This window comes from Ovis canadensis, chromosome 2 (genome assembly GCF_042477335.2).
Source record: "Ovis canadensis isolate MfBH-ARS-UI-01 breed Bighorn chromosome 2, ARS-UI_OviCan_v2, whole genome shotgun sequence".
NCBI lineage: Eukaryota > Metazoa > Chordata > Mammalia > Artiodactyla > Bovidae > Ovis > Ovis canadensis.
Window position 1 is genome coordinate 74850632 of NC_091246.1, and position 15153 is coordinate 74865784.

Below are 15153 nucleotides of genomic sequence, written 5' to 3' on the forward strand. Positions count from 1 at the left end.
CAGAAAGCTTTCAGTTTCAGATGAACAGTTTTGTAAGCCTTGCTATATAATACAGATTATTTCATTGTCTAATATAGAGACGTGAGCTTCTAAAGTCATGAGGCAGTAGCTCAGTATTTTACATCTTAAAAAAACAGTTTATTCAAATAGTTTCTTAGAATCACTATAAATCAAGTAAAATTTCATTTGAAAGATCTATGTTTCCAAAATACATGAGTTTTTTGTACGTAGTTATGCATAAGCCTAATAAAATGGATTATTTCATTGTGTTACCTATTTTTCCAGGTCTACTCAGGTCAGAACATTACTAGATAGGAGGCCCCCTTCCAGAGGCTATATTTTGATTTGGAATCTGGAAACAAAGTTGCTCAGAGAGGTCAGGTCAATTTTGTATGAGAGAAATCATTACTCTACAAAAAGAATCAAACTTAACAAAAGATATCATGTACTAAACGAAAGGGTGAGGAAACAGAAAAATAAGAAAATAGACAGTGAGGTTGGTGGCTGCAACAATTTAGAGGATAATCAAGTGCAAGCTCAAATCCAGTGATTTGGAATCTCAGCTTGGAATAGACAAATGTGTGCTCCACATTATTTAGCTTAATTCAGAGGTTTCTTTGCCCTTCACCTTCAGTTTTGAAAGAAGAATACTGGTTCAGAGTCAGAACATTCCTGAAACCACTAGTGTTTCTGCAGGCAACGGAGGAAGAGTCTACCCTCTGGAACAAAACAGTTTTTAAGCAGTCCTTACTGCCCTTTTCAGGCCTTTATACATACAGGAAAATCCCTTATCAGCCTTCATGTTTCCACAAGGGCAATCCTCATTTTTTTTTTTAATTTTAAAATCTTTAATTCTTACATGCGTTCCCAAACATGAACCCCCCTCCCACCTCCCTCCCCATAACATCCTCATTTTTTTTTAATCTAGGGAGGCACGTGCTTCAAGGTAAGCCAATAATAAACACTACTGAGCTATATGAAAGGATTATTAAATATAAAGCTGAAGGTTTATAGTTGGTTTGGATGCCCAGCTAGATGCTTCACTGTAGCTATATAGACATGAGTATAGCAAATTGCTGAAATCTGCTGAGGATCATATCACCTTCCACAAGATCATGCTTGTAAGAATTACCAGAATATCCAACAAAACCACTAGAAACTAAGACCTGCTCAAGGCTACTCCCTGGGAATGGGCAGCCAGGTAATGAGCTAAGTGATACCTAGCCACCTGCCCTCACTGGACTGAAGTCCTGATTTTTCCACTCTATAAGTTACCAGCTCTGATTGAAGTAGGGGATATGGTAGCTTGGCACCCTGACAGAGCCTGTTCAACTATTATTACTACTTTTCTGTGCGGACCACCTCCCACAACTGATAACTGTGTATGTGGACAGACATGCCCTCAGAAATGTAAGTGGATGCTTGGAAAAGAAAAAAAAAAATTGAAAACCCATGAATAATCTGCATATATCATATTTCTTCTCTCTTAAATTCTCATAATACAGTAACCTTTGCTTTTCTTAAGCTTAAACTTGACACAACTATTATAAATTTACTAATTCTCCCTCCCTTTCCTTCCTTAAAATGACAGACAGTTGTGACTGGTCAGGCTCATTTTCTAAGCTCCACCACCCCAAGCCTCTGGCACTGTTGATACTTCATACCATGGGGGCACTGTTAAATTTAAGAGCTTTGAGGGGGCCTTCAAATACACTTTATCAGTGGTGCCAGAAGTGTCTCAGGCTCCTTTGGGAACTTCGGAAGGGAAAATTGGGAGGGTACCAATTTTGGAGTTCTAGACTCCCTGTCCCACTTTGAGGTGGTTTTTATTTATTTCATGTATGAGGCTTTGTTATAAATCTGTTAGCACAAAAAAGTTCCAACTGATTTTCAGAGTTTTTAAAATGTCTGCTGTGATGGAAAGAGGTCAGTACACAGAGTCAGATGTGGTTTTAAGGCCAGAACCAGTCACCTACTGAGGTAGGAGGGCAAATACCTCTCCCTGACAACTGCTGCAGTACCTACCTCACAGGGACGTTGTGATGTCGAAGCCACTATGAACACTGGAGGCGCAGGCACTGAGCCTAAGTTCCGCCCTCCGCGGCCTTCAGGCCGGAAGTCCGACCTCCACAACCCCAACCCAACGTACCCTACCCTCCAGCCACCGCCCCCAACCCTAGCCGGAAGTGGACCCTATAAACCAAGGCATCTACCTCCGCAGCCAGGACATTCACTCACTGGCCAAGGCGTCCGTTCTACCAGCCAAGACATGGATCCTTCCTGCCTAGAGTCCCACCCCACCCTAGAGTCTGACCCCAAAGGCCTAGACTTCAACTCTGCTGGCCAAGACTGTTTCTCCTCTGGTCACGAGTTCGACTCTCTCTACCAAGAACTGGACCTGGACTCTCTTAATGAAGATCTTCTTTCTCAGTCTATGCCAGACTTCTTGACAGAGACCGCTGCAGGCCCTTATGAATCCCACTTGACTGCCAAACCAGAGGATCTCACTGAGGCAGAGCAAAAGGAGCTCAAATCTGAGCTCGCTAAACTGGAGGCAGAAATTGTAATGCTGCGCCAAGCGCTGGTAGCCAAAGAGAGACGCTGTGTGGAGCTCAAGAAGAAGCTGGGCCTTACGGCCTTCGTGGGGCTGAGGCAGAATCTGTCCAAGAGCTGGCACGACGTTCAGGTCTCCAACGCCTACGTGAAACAAAAGACGTCAGCTGCCCTGTCCACCATGGGCTCTGCCATCTGCAGGAAGCTTGGAGACGTGAAGAAATCAGTAACATTCAAATCCTTTGAAGGGCTTATGGGGACAATCAAGTCCAGAGTCGCAGGTGGCAAAGAGCTTGGCCGTGACTGTCTTCCTTCTTCAGCGGGGAGTGGGGATGATCCACTCCCAGTTTCTGGGAGTAGGGATGATCCACTCCCAGTTTCTGGGAGTAGGGATGATCCACTCCCGGTGTCTGGGAGTGGGAATGATCCAGTTCTGGCAAGTAGGGATGACCTACTCCCCTTTCTGGAGCCAGAATGAGCTCCTTGGTTAACTTGCCTGGTCACCTAACCAGCGCAAGTACTCCCTTCCATGACCCTAACTGCAACTCTGCCCATCAAAAACAAGTAACCAAACCACAATGGTAAAGTGAATTTAGGAAACGGAGAGAGTCCAGTTTTGAGAAAAGCAATCCCTGTTTGTACATAGATATTTGCTACTGTTGAGATAAAAAATCCAACGTTTCCTACCCAGTTATTTCACACTGAAGTTTGTAGATGAAATGTATCACTATACTAGCCTTCCTGGGGTTGCATTTAAATGGACAGGAGTTTGGTTCCAGAGGGGTTTTAGGCCAAAGCCAAAATTTCTTTTTTGGAAAAACTGTGTACAAAAAGGGCAAAATAGGTTTCTGTTTAGATCTAGGAACAAAGTATGAAAGAACTACAAGTTTCCTTCCTTCTTTCCCTAATCTTAGAAAGAACCTTGAAAGCTCTGCCTGGGCTATGATTTTTATTTTTTAAAGGTGATAAAACTGTTGCTTTTCTCTGAGACCCTCAGAAAGGGGGAAAATATTAATAGTCTAATTGGTATGGGATACTATGACTTTTATAAAATGATTTTTTTAAACTGCTAATTAAGCAAAGTAGCTTCAGTTTAGGGATTGTCAACTACTTTGGACTCAAGCTGAAATTGCAATTTTATTCTGCTTTGTTTATAATCTTTTTATATATGAAAATGAGGGCCTTATAATCTAATCCTTGTGGCCGTGTGTCTCTGCCACAGCAGCATGTTACCTATAAAAAAAGAATATTGTTCCTTTGTTCTGCAGCAATTCCTAGTTATCATTTTCAGTTGAGGGACTGAAGGGAAAAAAGTATTGCCAAATTCAAAAAAGGTAAACCCCTGTCTTAAGTGACATTTAAGACAGACTGTCTTTCCCCTGAAATTTTGGCCATTATACCTTTGAATGGACCTAACTGATTGTACATCACTGGTCACTTTGACTCCAAGATTGTACTTGTTTATAAGCACTTGTTTGTACTAATCCAAAATGAGAAGGAAACAAAACCCAGCCCTCAGGGGATATCAAGATAACAGGACCCTATAGGACCTGGTTTGGGTTTATTTGAACTTTCTCATATCTGGTTTTCATAGGAGCTGCTTTTTTTTTTTTTCTTTCTATTTTCAGCTGTCAGGATCTGGCAGCTTCTTTCATTCCTTCAGTAACACTGCCTGGATTAAAAGCTTGTGTTTTATATTGGCTTTTAGCAGGGGTCTAGAGTCTTTATTTTCTTGGATATATATATTGATAACATCTCATTGCCTAAAGGTAGTCCCTCCAACGTAATAAAGTCATCCTGTATTGTTGATTTTTGACTGCTTCCCTTATATTTCTTCAGTTTGACTATAAGCAAAACCAACAACCACTATAAATACAAAAGCATTTGGTAAACTATAAAGTCACTGATATAAAGTCCGCATATTCCTGAAAGCAAAGTTTTGCTTGGATTAAACCAAGATGTTCAACTTGTATTACAAGTTGTGTTTTAAGTTGTTGTAGTTTTTTAAATTTTTGGCTGATTTATTTATTTTTGGCTGTGCTCAGTCTTTGTTGCTATCTGCAGGCTTTCTCTAGTTGAAGTGAGTAGGGGCTACTTTGCTGTTGTGCACGGGCTTCTCATCATGGTGGCTTCTCTTTTTATGGATCATGAGCTCTAGAGCACCCGGGCTTCAGTAGTTGCAACTCACAGGCTCCAGAGTGCAGGCTAAGTAGTTGTGGTACATTGCCCTGCAGCATGTGGAATCTTCCTGGCCCAGGGATTGAACCTGTGTCCCCTGCATTGACAAGCAAATTCTTTACCACCAGACCACTGGGGAAGTCCAATTTGCTGTAGTTTTATAAGCTGAAGAACTAGAGAGAAACTTGCAGAATTCATGAAGCTAAAGTAGCCCAACAGGCAAAGTCTTTGATCCCATATTACAGAAAGCCTTGTGTTAGAGAAAATCTCCAGCTAACATGATGGGCCAAACCCAGAATATGTTCTATTTTATTTAGTAATTTATACAAATGCTATAATAGTTTCCCCCAATAAATCCTCAACTCCTGAAAGTGGTGAAGAATACAACTATTTTTGTTTATCATTGTATTCCCATGCCAGGCTTAGGGTAGATGTTCAATAAATACTTGTTGCAGAAGGAATCAATATCACATACTTCAGACATCAAATCTTGAATCCAAGAAATTATCAACAACATGAACTCGTCGACAAGTTCCTCCTGCTTTTAAAGCATTTCACTTCCCTATCCAGAGATAATTTGAGATCCTACTATGTGTCAGGCACTGTGCCAAGCTCTGAAGGCACAGAAGTTTATTAGTCATGGCCCCTGCTCTCTAGAAACATTTTCAAATCATTGCAACTCATTGCAGTAGATGCTAAAATAGAAGCTACCTATAAAGAAAGAATGTTCAACTCTGCCTTGATAGATCAGAAAAGAATTCAGAGTCAAAGTCTTAGAGGACTAGTAGGAATTTATAAGATATAAAAGAGTAGAACATTCCAGACAATATCCAGAGGAACTAATTCATGAAGGAATGTAATAGAATAGTATGTTCCAGGAAGTACCAATAGGTCGTTGTGGCTAGAGAGAGGGGGGAAGTGGTGAGAGATGAGGATGGAGAAATAAGCAAAGGGCAAGATCATAACTAGTCTTATATACTATGTGACATTAGTATTTAATTATGTAGGAAATGAGGAGTTGAAGGTGCTTAAGTCAAATTCGTGTTTTAGATGTATCACTCTGGTCACCATAGAAATAGATTAAGTATTTAAGAGACATAATCTCTAAAACTTCGGAAGAAACTACATAGGAGAGAGGGACAGATAGATTTGCAAGTTGATAAAGACGTAGAATTGAAAAGACTTGATACTGATAATGCTGGAGCTGAACATTCATTTTGCTTTGACTTTTTTATTGGATTCCAGCATACCTGCATCAACAGCCACAGACACCAAACAAAATGCCTCCATGAGCATGTGGACTCTGGATCAAAAGTTTCCTCCAAATTTTCTTTCTTCCACTTGCCTCTACCCTTCCCATACATTGCTGACCTTCATTTTCTAGCCTGTTAACCTTTATAACTGAATCACTTCTGTTCATCTAGCCATGTCTGGATTTTGTAGCCCAGAATCAGTCTATTTCAGTTTAGGGAACTTCAGGATGCAATTTGCAATAGTGCTCAGAATACGTGAACCCTCAAAGATGCCCCATCTGACTCAGTTTCTGAGAACCTTTGGTTGGGAGTGATATTGAAACAAAATTCCAAGTTTCTTGATTTTCTTGATTTTCCACTGCTCATATGAGTGAAGAGCTGGAGTGGAAGATAGAGACAAGGTTGAACGTTCTAACCCCCACAGATGGCACTCTCCATGCAGTTAGCAAGGATGGGAGTATAGTACCAAACCCTTGTTCATTAGCATCATACATACACCAGCATATTGCAAGCATCACTCCCAGAGAAATTCACTTGCACTTATGGAATCTACTTTATTCTTATCTTCATATTTGAGAGAAAATATACCACATACCTATTCTCATGAATTGCATGAACTGCAGAGGGGTCAGCAGTAATCTAGAACTGTGTAGGTCTTCTGACAGTGCTAGTCAATGTGCTTGATGGTCCTCCCCATTATGGGGTCAATGATGCCATTTGTTGATTCTGCTAAGGAATGAGATCAGTTGCCTCTGGGCCATGGAATTTCAGTTCTTGTCCATGAATTCCAAGATAATAAAAATGATGAGTGCCACGCTATCAAAATTACTGGGGCTTCTAGGCAGCTATTAATATCTGAGACCATGTTCCACTCCTTCTGACCAGATCTATTTCTGGGAGGCTCAGTGATGCCATGCCTTCCAGTGCCTAGAGCCTGATTCATATAAGGCAAGTGAAAAGTGGAAGAATGCCCTCAAAATGATGCACCTTGGTCAGCTACTATGACACATTATCATGGCACTTGGTCATCTCTCATAAATTACTAAGCAGATCCCTAGAACAGTCAAAAATATCTGGAAATTCCTGAGAATTCACCAGGTAATTTAAAAGTTCCTTCTCTGTTTGACTATACAACAATACAAATAAATGATCACCTCAAGAAAAGAAGTGGGTTCTTCTGGAAGTTGAAGGTTTCCATCACCTCTACCCCAATCCTGGCTACTCTTACCTCAGGCCCATGGCACTAAAACTTTCAGCTAATTGGAAAATGCTTACCTAAATTAGAGGAACAATTCATAGACTTAGCTGAGCCAAACTTTCATTCTAGAACATTAGAACTAAGAAATTAAAAGATTCAATTACATTGAAAATGGTCCATACATTCATATAGATTTTTCATATTTAACTTCATAGTATGGCTTTAAATATCCTAATATTGACCTAGAAACTTGTATTGTAACCCAGCCACCCACGCTTCTGACCAACTGGCCACAAACCTTCAGGGATTTCTTAGTACTCCTTGAAATACCATAATTAACTGGAATGACTCACAGAACTCAGGAAAGCCCTGTGCTTGTGATTAAAGTTTTATTATGAAGGGTATAAATTGGGATTGACGAAGTGAAGAAGCACCAGAATGAGTCCTTAGAGAAACCCTGATGCTTTCATGTCTTCGGGATGCATCATCCTGACAGCACATAAATCTATGCTTACCAATCTGGCAGGCGCAGGTGTACAGTTTCAGGTGACCAGAGTTTTTAGCGGGGTTTCATTACACGGGTATGGTTGATCGAATTATTGGCCACATGATAGAACTCAATCTTCAGTCCTCGTCTCTCTCCAGAGATTGGGATGCCAGGCTGATATAACGTGACTCAACTCTCCAAACCTTAATCACATGGTTGGGTCTTTCCAGCACTGCTAGCTCCCATCTTGAAACTATTGAGGGACCTATCATGAATAACAACAATAGTTCTTTCACTCGGGAAATTCCAAGGATTTAGAGGCTCCTTATAAGGAATCAGAGACAAAGACCAGCCAATATTTTTTATCATACAGAAAAACAAGCAATAGGAAGCTGCTCTACAAAATGGTCCCTCAATCTCCACAAACGCAAGCAAAAGTCATTGCGCCTCTGTGCTAGCCCATAAACACTTCTTAGAAATAATTTAGCTGGTCAATGTTTCTTACTGCCACGAAAATCTCATATAATTCACAGCATTGCTTCACCACCCAACATATACCATTCCATAACTCTTATAGCTTCCAGACTATTATTTACCCCAAATTCCTGATTATTAGAAACACCCCAATGATCAGCACCTAGAAAAGACGCACACTACAGTGGACACGACTGAGCAACTGAACTGAACTGAATGCATGCATCTTGATGAGTTTGGACATATGCATACATCAGTTCAACTACAACCAGTACCACAGTTAGAGTACTGAGCTATTCATCACCTTAAGAAAGTTCTTTGTGTTGTGTATGTTTGTGTAGTTTGCATGTAGTAAGAATACTTTATATGAGTTCTATCCTCTTAACATGTTTAAGTGTGACATTTTGTATTATTGACTATAGGTAATAAGTTGTTTAACAGATCTCTGGAACTTATTCCTGCTATATAACTGAAATTCTATACCCAATGAGAAACAATTTCACATTTTGCCCTCCCTCTAGCCCCTAGCCAACAAATTTCCTGCACTGTTGCATGTCTGTTAGATTTTATTGTATCCTGAATATTGTGAATATTGTTTTGTTGTGTGTCTGCTTATACATCTCTATATAAAAAATGATGAACTTTATTCTGACAAGCAATGAAGATATTTGAGTCAGTTATATCCTTCTGAATCTTTTTTAAAGCTTTCTTAGTGTAGATCTAAAGTAGTGTTTAATAGTACCAGTTAAGTTCAAGCTGATGTCATGACCTTCCTTATGTTCATACTGAATGCTTCAGGTGTTGTTCAATGAGTTCTTTCTACTCTGATTGTCTCAGTCTTGTACCAGCAGTGATAGTTGTTCTGTTTACTGTTCCCCTCAGGTAGTTGTTTTTCTCTGCTATTTGTTCTTTGCCTGAACTGTGGTGTTGGAGAAGACTCTTGAGAGTCCCTTGGACTGCAAGGATATCCAACCAGTCCATTCTAAAGGAGATCAGTCCTGGGTGTTCTTTGGAAGGAATGATGCTAAAGCTGAAGCTCCAGTACTTTGGCCACCTCATGCAAAGAGTTGACTCATTGGAAAAGACTCTGATGCTGGGAGAGATTGGGGGCAGGAGAAGAAGGGGATGACAGAGAATGAGATGGCTGGATGGCATCACCAACTCGATGGACATGAGTCTGCGTGAACTCCGGGAGTTGGTGATGGACAGGGAGGCCTAGTGTGCTGCAATTCATGGAGTCGCAAAGAGTCAGACACGACTGAGCGACTGAACTGAACTGAACTGAACAGTGGACATGTATAAAATGCCTTCAAAGGCACCAGTGACCATTGGATTGAGGCTGTACTAGAGATGAGACATCTACTCCACTCATTCCTGCATAAAACTTATATATGTCTTCCTTAGCATGTTTATCTATCTTTATCTATCCTATGGAAGAAGATAGCTAATTATTCCCATCTCTGTGTGTTCATCCTGCCTTCCATCAATCCTTGCTGAGCTGAGTCAATCTAAATCTTTACCTACTCTTAAATATTATCTCCTAGTCCTAAAACTTGGGCTGAGAAGCCAGGGCACATAAAAATATTAGACACCTATTGATTGGTACATTGGCTCCCTCTGCTATGGTACTTAATACCATGAGGATTTTATGGAGCCAGAAAAAATTGTAATGGAAATCAGTCTCCCACTGCAAAATTATCCTAGACCCTGGCCAGGGCCTTTCATGAGGCTTTCCTGATGGGGTTGGGTGGGGAATCTAGGGGAGTGGGATGAAGTTTTGCAGCAGCCATCCTGAACACCATCTCATTTGTTTCTAGCATGCTGTCATACTGAACTCTCCTCCTTCCTCTGTGCTCTTCTCCGCCTCTGTCTGACTCCCAACTTTTGACGCTATACCCCCAACTTTAAGCCTACCTTTGGCTATATGGATTTGTTATTCAAATCGAGTGTTCTCATCAACTGGTCCTTATCTTTTCCCAGTGGACTTAGTTTACTTTTCAATCTGTGACTTTGTGTTGCTGTCTATGAAAGCCTGATAAGCCCACCTGAACCTTATAGGAGAGGAGATAGGCACACATTTGGAGGAATTTGATTGGCTAGTTTGTAATGTATATAGTTGCCAGGAAGGCAAACATTTATAACAATAAGAGCAAACATTTATATACTATTTACTATGGACCATAAATTTTCCCAATTTCATTTCATTTTATTAATTTAGTCCTCATGATACCTCTGCGAGGTAGATTATTATTCCAATTTTACAGATTAGGAAACCAAAACGCAAAGAAGTAAAGCAACTTTCCAAAAAATATACAGCTAGTAAATGGCAGAGCCACATGCATGCCAGAAAGAGGAGTCTCCTCAGAAACCAACCCTAACAGCACCCTGCTGTTAGACTTCCAGCCTCCAGACCTGTGAGAAAACAAATGTCCTCAATTTCAGTCATCCAGTCTGTGGCATCCTTTTATGACAGCCCTACCAGACTAATCTCCTTCAAATTTTTACTCAAAAACAACCCCTTTGGCCACGCTATGTACAGTTTTAACCACTGTATCCTTGTTCCTGGGTTTAGCATCACATGTCACATTATATTTTTGCAATCTGTTTATTGTCTGCCTCTTCCACTAGAACGTGAACTTCATAAGGGCAAGATTTGTGTCAGTATTGTTCACTAATATATTCCCTCGTATAATGAAGTGTCTGGCATAAATTAAGTGTTCAGTAAATGAATGACAGGAGGAAAGAGAGTCCAGGAGCTGACTGGCTCCATTCTCCTCATTTCTCACCAAACTCCACAGGACAGAAAGGAGGCAGGACTGGGACAATAAATGAAACCTTGTCTGTATGTAGAATGGTTTCAGCATGATGACAAATACCAACTTCTACAAACAGAGTAGTTAGAGTCAGAAAAGCAAACCAAAGAGACATCCAAAATCGCTAAAAACTTAAGGGCATCTAGGCAACCAATGACTGACTCTACCCTGTACCTGCTTGTTAAGGCTTGTGACTTTTACTTCTGCTTATTTTACCTACTCAGATGTCTGTCTTCAGAATGCTTCTGCCTCCAGAAGCCTTCTCACCTTACTTTATCACTCTTGTCCTTAGCTAAGGCAAGATTGGTGGTGATTTGATGAATGATATGCAAGTTTACCCAGGGTCTTCAAAAATGTCCTTCCCTTAAAAGCTCGAGAGTCCAAGAAAAATAAATGCTTATAGTGTTCGCTCAGGTGGCAGCCAGGGGTCTCTCCAGGCTCCACCAGGAATCCTTTGCTTCTGCCTAACTTCCGCTACTGTCTATAGGTCATTCCTGGCCACTTGATTTTCACCTCCCTCCCTGGTCTCTTTTGATGGCATCTTAGTTTTGGTTTCATCCCTGGATGCTTCTGTTGAATTACCTTAAGCACTTTACTCAGAAGTCTCTTGGCAGATGAACCCAGCATCCTGGAATTCTGCTCCTGAAGAAGTGGATTTAAAGCAAAGAAATAAAGAGAAGGGGCTTCCCAGGTGGTACTAGTGGTGAAGAACCCACCTGCCAATGCAGGAGACACAAGAGACATGGGTTCAATCCCAGGGTCACAAAGATCCCCTGGAGTAGGAAATGACAACCCACTCCAGTATCCTTGCCTGGAAAATTCCATGGACAGAGGAATCTGGCAGGCTATATAGTCCATTGGGCCATAAAGAGTCAGACATGACTGAGAGCCTTAGCACCAACAAAGAGAAATTCTGTAACATCCTCATCTCTCAGCCACCTCCCCTCTACTAACAGCTTCTCCTCAACACTAGGGGGTGCTAGTCACACTGTCATTTTACCCTGTTAAACCTCCAACCATCAGTTACGTTTCTTGATATGTTTATCACTAAAGACTAAATCCATGGCCCCTCTTGAAATATGGATAAATCTTGCACCTGTTCCTTATATGATAGCAGAGGACTTACCATTAACTAGGGTTTTGACCTTAACCTGTAGAACCTACTTGAAATACTGAGAATAAGGTCAGGGGGGGTTTCTTTGCTAAATTCATAGAGTATCTGATTCTGTGTGTTGTGTGTATTCGTTTCAAGACTAGGCAAGTAGAGGGGACTCCTTGTTCTGATGCAAAATGAGAAGAGAGAAATCCTTCTTTGAAGAAAGAGGTTGTTTGTGGCAATGGAGGGAGAAGGAACAGAATCAATTATTGGGCGTGGTGGATGAAAAGCAAGGAAAAGAGGAAGGGCACTCAGGCTGAGGACTGGGGGGTGGATGGAGTGCAGGCACGGTGTGATCTGAGGGCCACCTGTGCCTAGGAGCCTTGGACATGTATCGCCAGTTGGCTGGGGTGCTGTGGGCCAGGAGTATCACGCGCTATTTTGAGGTGATGGCGGTTATGGGAAGGAGGGAGGAGAAGCAACCTAAACGTTCGTTGTCAGAGGAAGGGATAAAGAAGATGTAGTACATTTATCAATGTAATACCAATCAGCCATTAAAAAAATGAAATAATTTCATTTGCAGCAACATGGATGAATCTAGAGATTATCATACTAAGACAGAGAAAGTCAAATACCATATAATATTGCTTATATGCAGAATCTAAAAAGAAAAAAAAAAAAAACACTTCCCAGATGGCACTAACGGTAAAGAACCGCCGATCCCCTGGAGAGGGCATGGCAACCCATTCCAGTATTCTTGCCTGAAGAATCCCATGGATAGAGGAACCTGGCAGGCTATAGTTCATAGAGCTGCAAAGAGTCAGACATGACTGAAGTGACTTAGCATACACACACATAGGCAGAATCTAAAAAAATGATACAAATGAACTTATTTACAAAACATAGACTCACACACTTAGAAAACAAACTCATGGTTACCAAAGGGGAAAGAAAGGGGAGAGGGATCAATTAGGAGTCTGAGACTGACATATACGCACTACTCTATTTAAAATAGATAACCAGCAATGACATATTGTACAGCATAGGGAACTCTGCTAAATATTCTGTAATAACGTAAATGGGAAAATAATTTGAAAAAGAACAGACACATGAGTATGTATAACTGAATCACTTTGCTGTACACTTGGAACTAACATAGCATTGTTAATAAACTATAGTTCAATATAAAATAAAAATGTTTTGTAAAAGAAAGGAAGTACATCAGGAGCTACTCCAAAACTAAGCAAGGGAGAATTCTCACAACATATCATCCTCCAGTCCCCAGACTCCAGGGACTAAGGAGTCTGAGAGCCTCCAGCTCCACACCTCATTACCCTGCTTTCAATCATCTCTTACGGAAATTCTTTGCCCTAGGCAAAAGAGGCTCAGAAATGGAGGATGGGAAGGACAGAAGAGGCTCCATTCCTGGCATCCATAGTTAGATCCCTGAACATATTTCCCTGTAAAAATACTGCTCATTGAATGGCCACATCATATAGTTCTGTTGGAACTTTACTTCTACGTATTATGGGTTAAATATAACTAACCACCATGTATAATATGGTTTCTATGGAGTTCCACATAACTCACTTCTACAAACAAACCACTGGAATTCTGGCACTCCAACAGGAGGACTCCCTGTGCAACTCTCAAATGAGAGAGGAAGATAAATTAATGTGTTTTGGGACCGTTGACTTACTTCATCGGACAAGGAAAGACTTTGTGTCCTTTTTGCTTGAGAGCTTTCTTATATTGCCTCCTGATCATTCTAGAGATAAAGAAATATAAGAGAACAAGTAAAATATAAGAGAATGAGTAAAAATCAGAAGGAAATCTAATTTTAGCTTCTTTGGGTATTTTGATAATGAAAACTACTAAAGCATACCAAATAAAAGTGAGATCAGTAAATTAAGTTTATCTAAATTCAGATTATTAAACTGTACTTTAACCACTTTAGTATAATTGTATGTGTGCATGCACATACACACAGATTAGGGAGAAGTGGACAAAATGATTCGTGTAGTTCTTCTTAGTGAAACTGAAAGTTTAGTTAACCCTGAAAAGATGCCATTATTACGTGAGCTATAGGTCATTGTTTATGTGCAAGTTAGCCACCAGACCACATGTATCCTTTTTGGGGACCCTTAGCAAAACAAGACATTTAACTTCTAGTACATAGAATTTTTTTACATTTGCAAGGGTTTTTTCTGGTAAAAAGAAACCCCATGATTTGAAAATGCAAGAGATGAAACAGGCTTTTAAAAATGATTCTTCAGTAATTAACATTTTTACATAAAAGAAATGCCCTGCAAATATGTAAAGAGCATTTATAAGTGTTAGGACAGAGATGAAAAAAAAATCCAGTAAACCTTGATATCATGCATTTGAGCACTTCCTATGTGCTAAGGGCTTTACTTCTATTGTGTTCTTTAATCCTCACTAAAGGAAGAAATTAACTCTCACATTTCATCAATGAGAAACTTAAGGCAGGGAGACTAAAGAACTTGCCCAAGTCTTCGAAGTCTGCAAGTAACAGAGTGAACACTTCAATCCAGGTGCAGATAACTCACGGCCAGGCTCTCAGCTACTCTGCTGCCTCACAAATGGCAGAAGTCCAAGTGCCACTATTAAACATTAGCTATTATTACCAAGAATTGCCCCACAGGGATCTTTATAGTGCAAGTATCATGTGCAAAACACTCCCAAAGGGTTTCTCTTTAGAAAAGAGTACACTTGCCAGAGGAAGGTGTTTCTGAATATCATTATCAGTAACAAATCCTTAAATTTAATCTATACTTTTTGGGCAATAAACAATATAACAAGTATCATTTTTAGAAATAAACCATGAACAATGCAATCTGCATAAAAATAAGCATAATGTCTTGGAGGGATATAGATGCCCTGCTTGAGGGAGCTGGCAAACAGAGGTGGACAGGCAAACACAGGGGCACATGTATGTTTACATGTGTGTGCACCTTGAGGCATGGTTCTGTTATCATCCAAGAGAAGAAGGGAGTCATGGTCTGTTCTATCTCTAGCCTTATACAAAAGCTTGTTAATATTGGGAGGTTCAAGTCTAGTAACCTGAACTAGTTCATTGC

At 40.4% G+C, this 15153-nt stretch overlaps 1 protein-coding gene across 1 annotated transcript; it reads left to right on the forward strand.

Moving 5' to 3' along the window:
* The first annotated feature begins 830 nt into the window (after nucleotides 1–830).
* Nucleotides 831–6521, forward strand: TPD52L3 (TPD52 like 3). The gene has a single exon (XM_069579388.1). The coding sequence runs from the start codon at nucleotides 2057–2059 to the stop codon at nucleotides 3029–3031; it is 975 nt and encodes a 324-aa protein (XP_069435489.1). The 5' UTR covers nucleotides 831–2056; the 3' UTR covers nucleotides 3032–6521.
* The last annotated feature ends 8632 nt before the right edge of the window (nucleotides 6522–15153 follow it).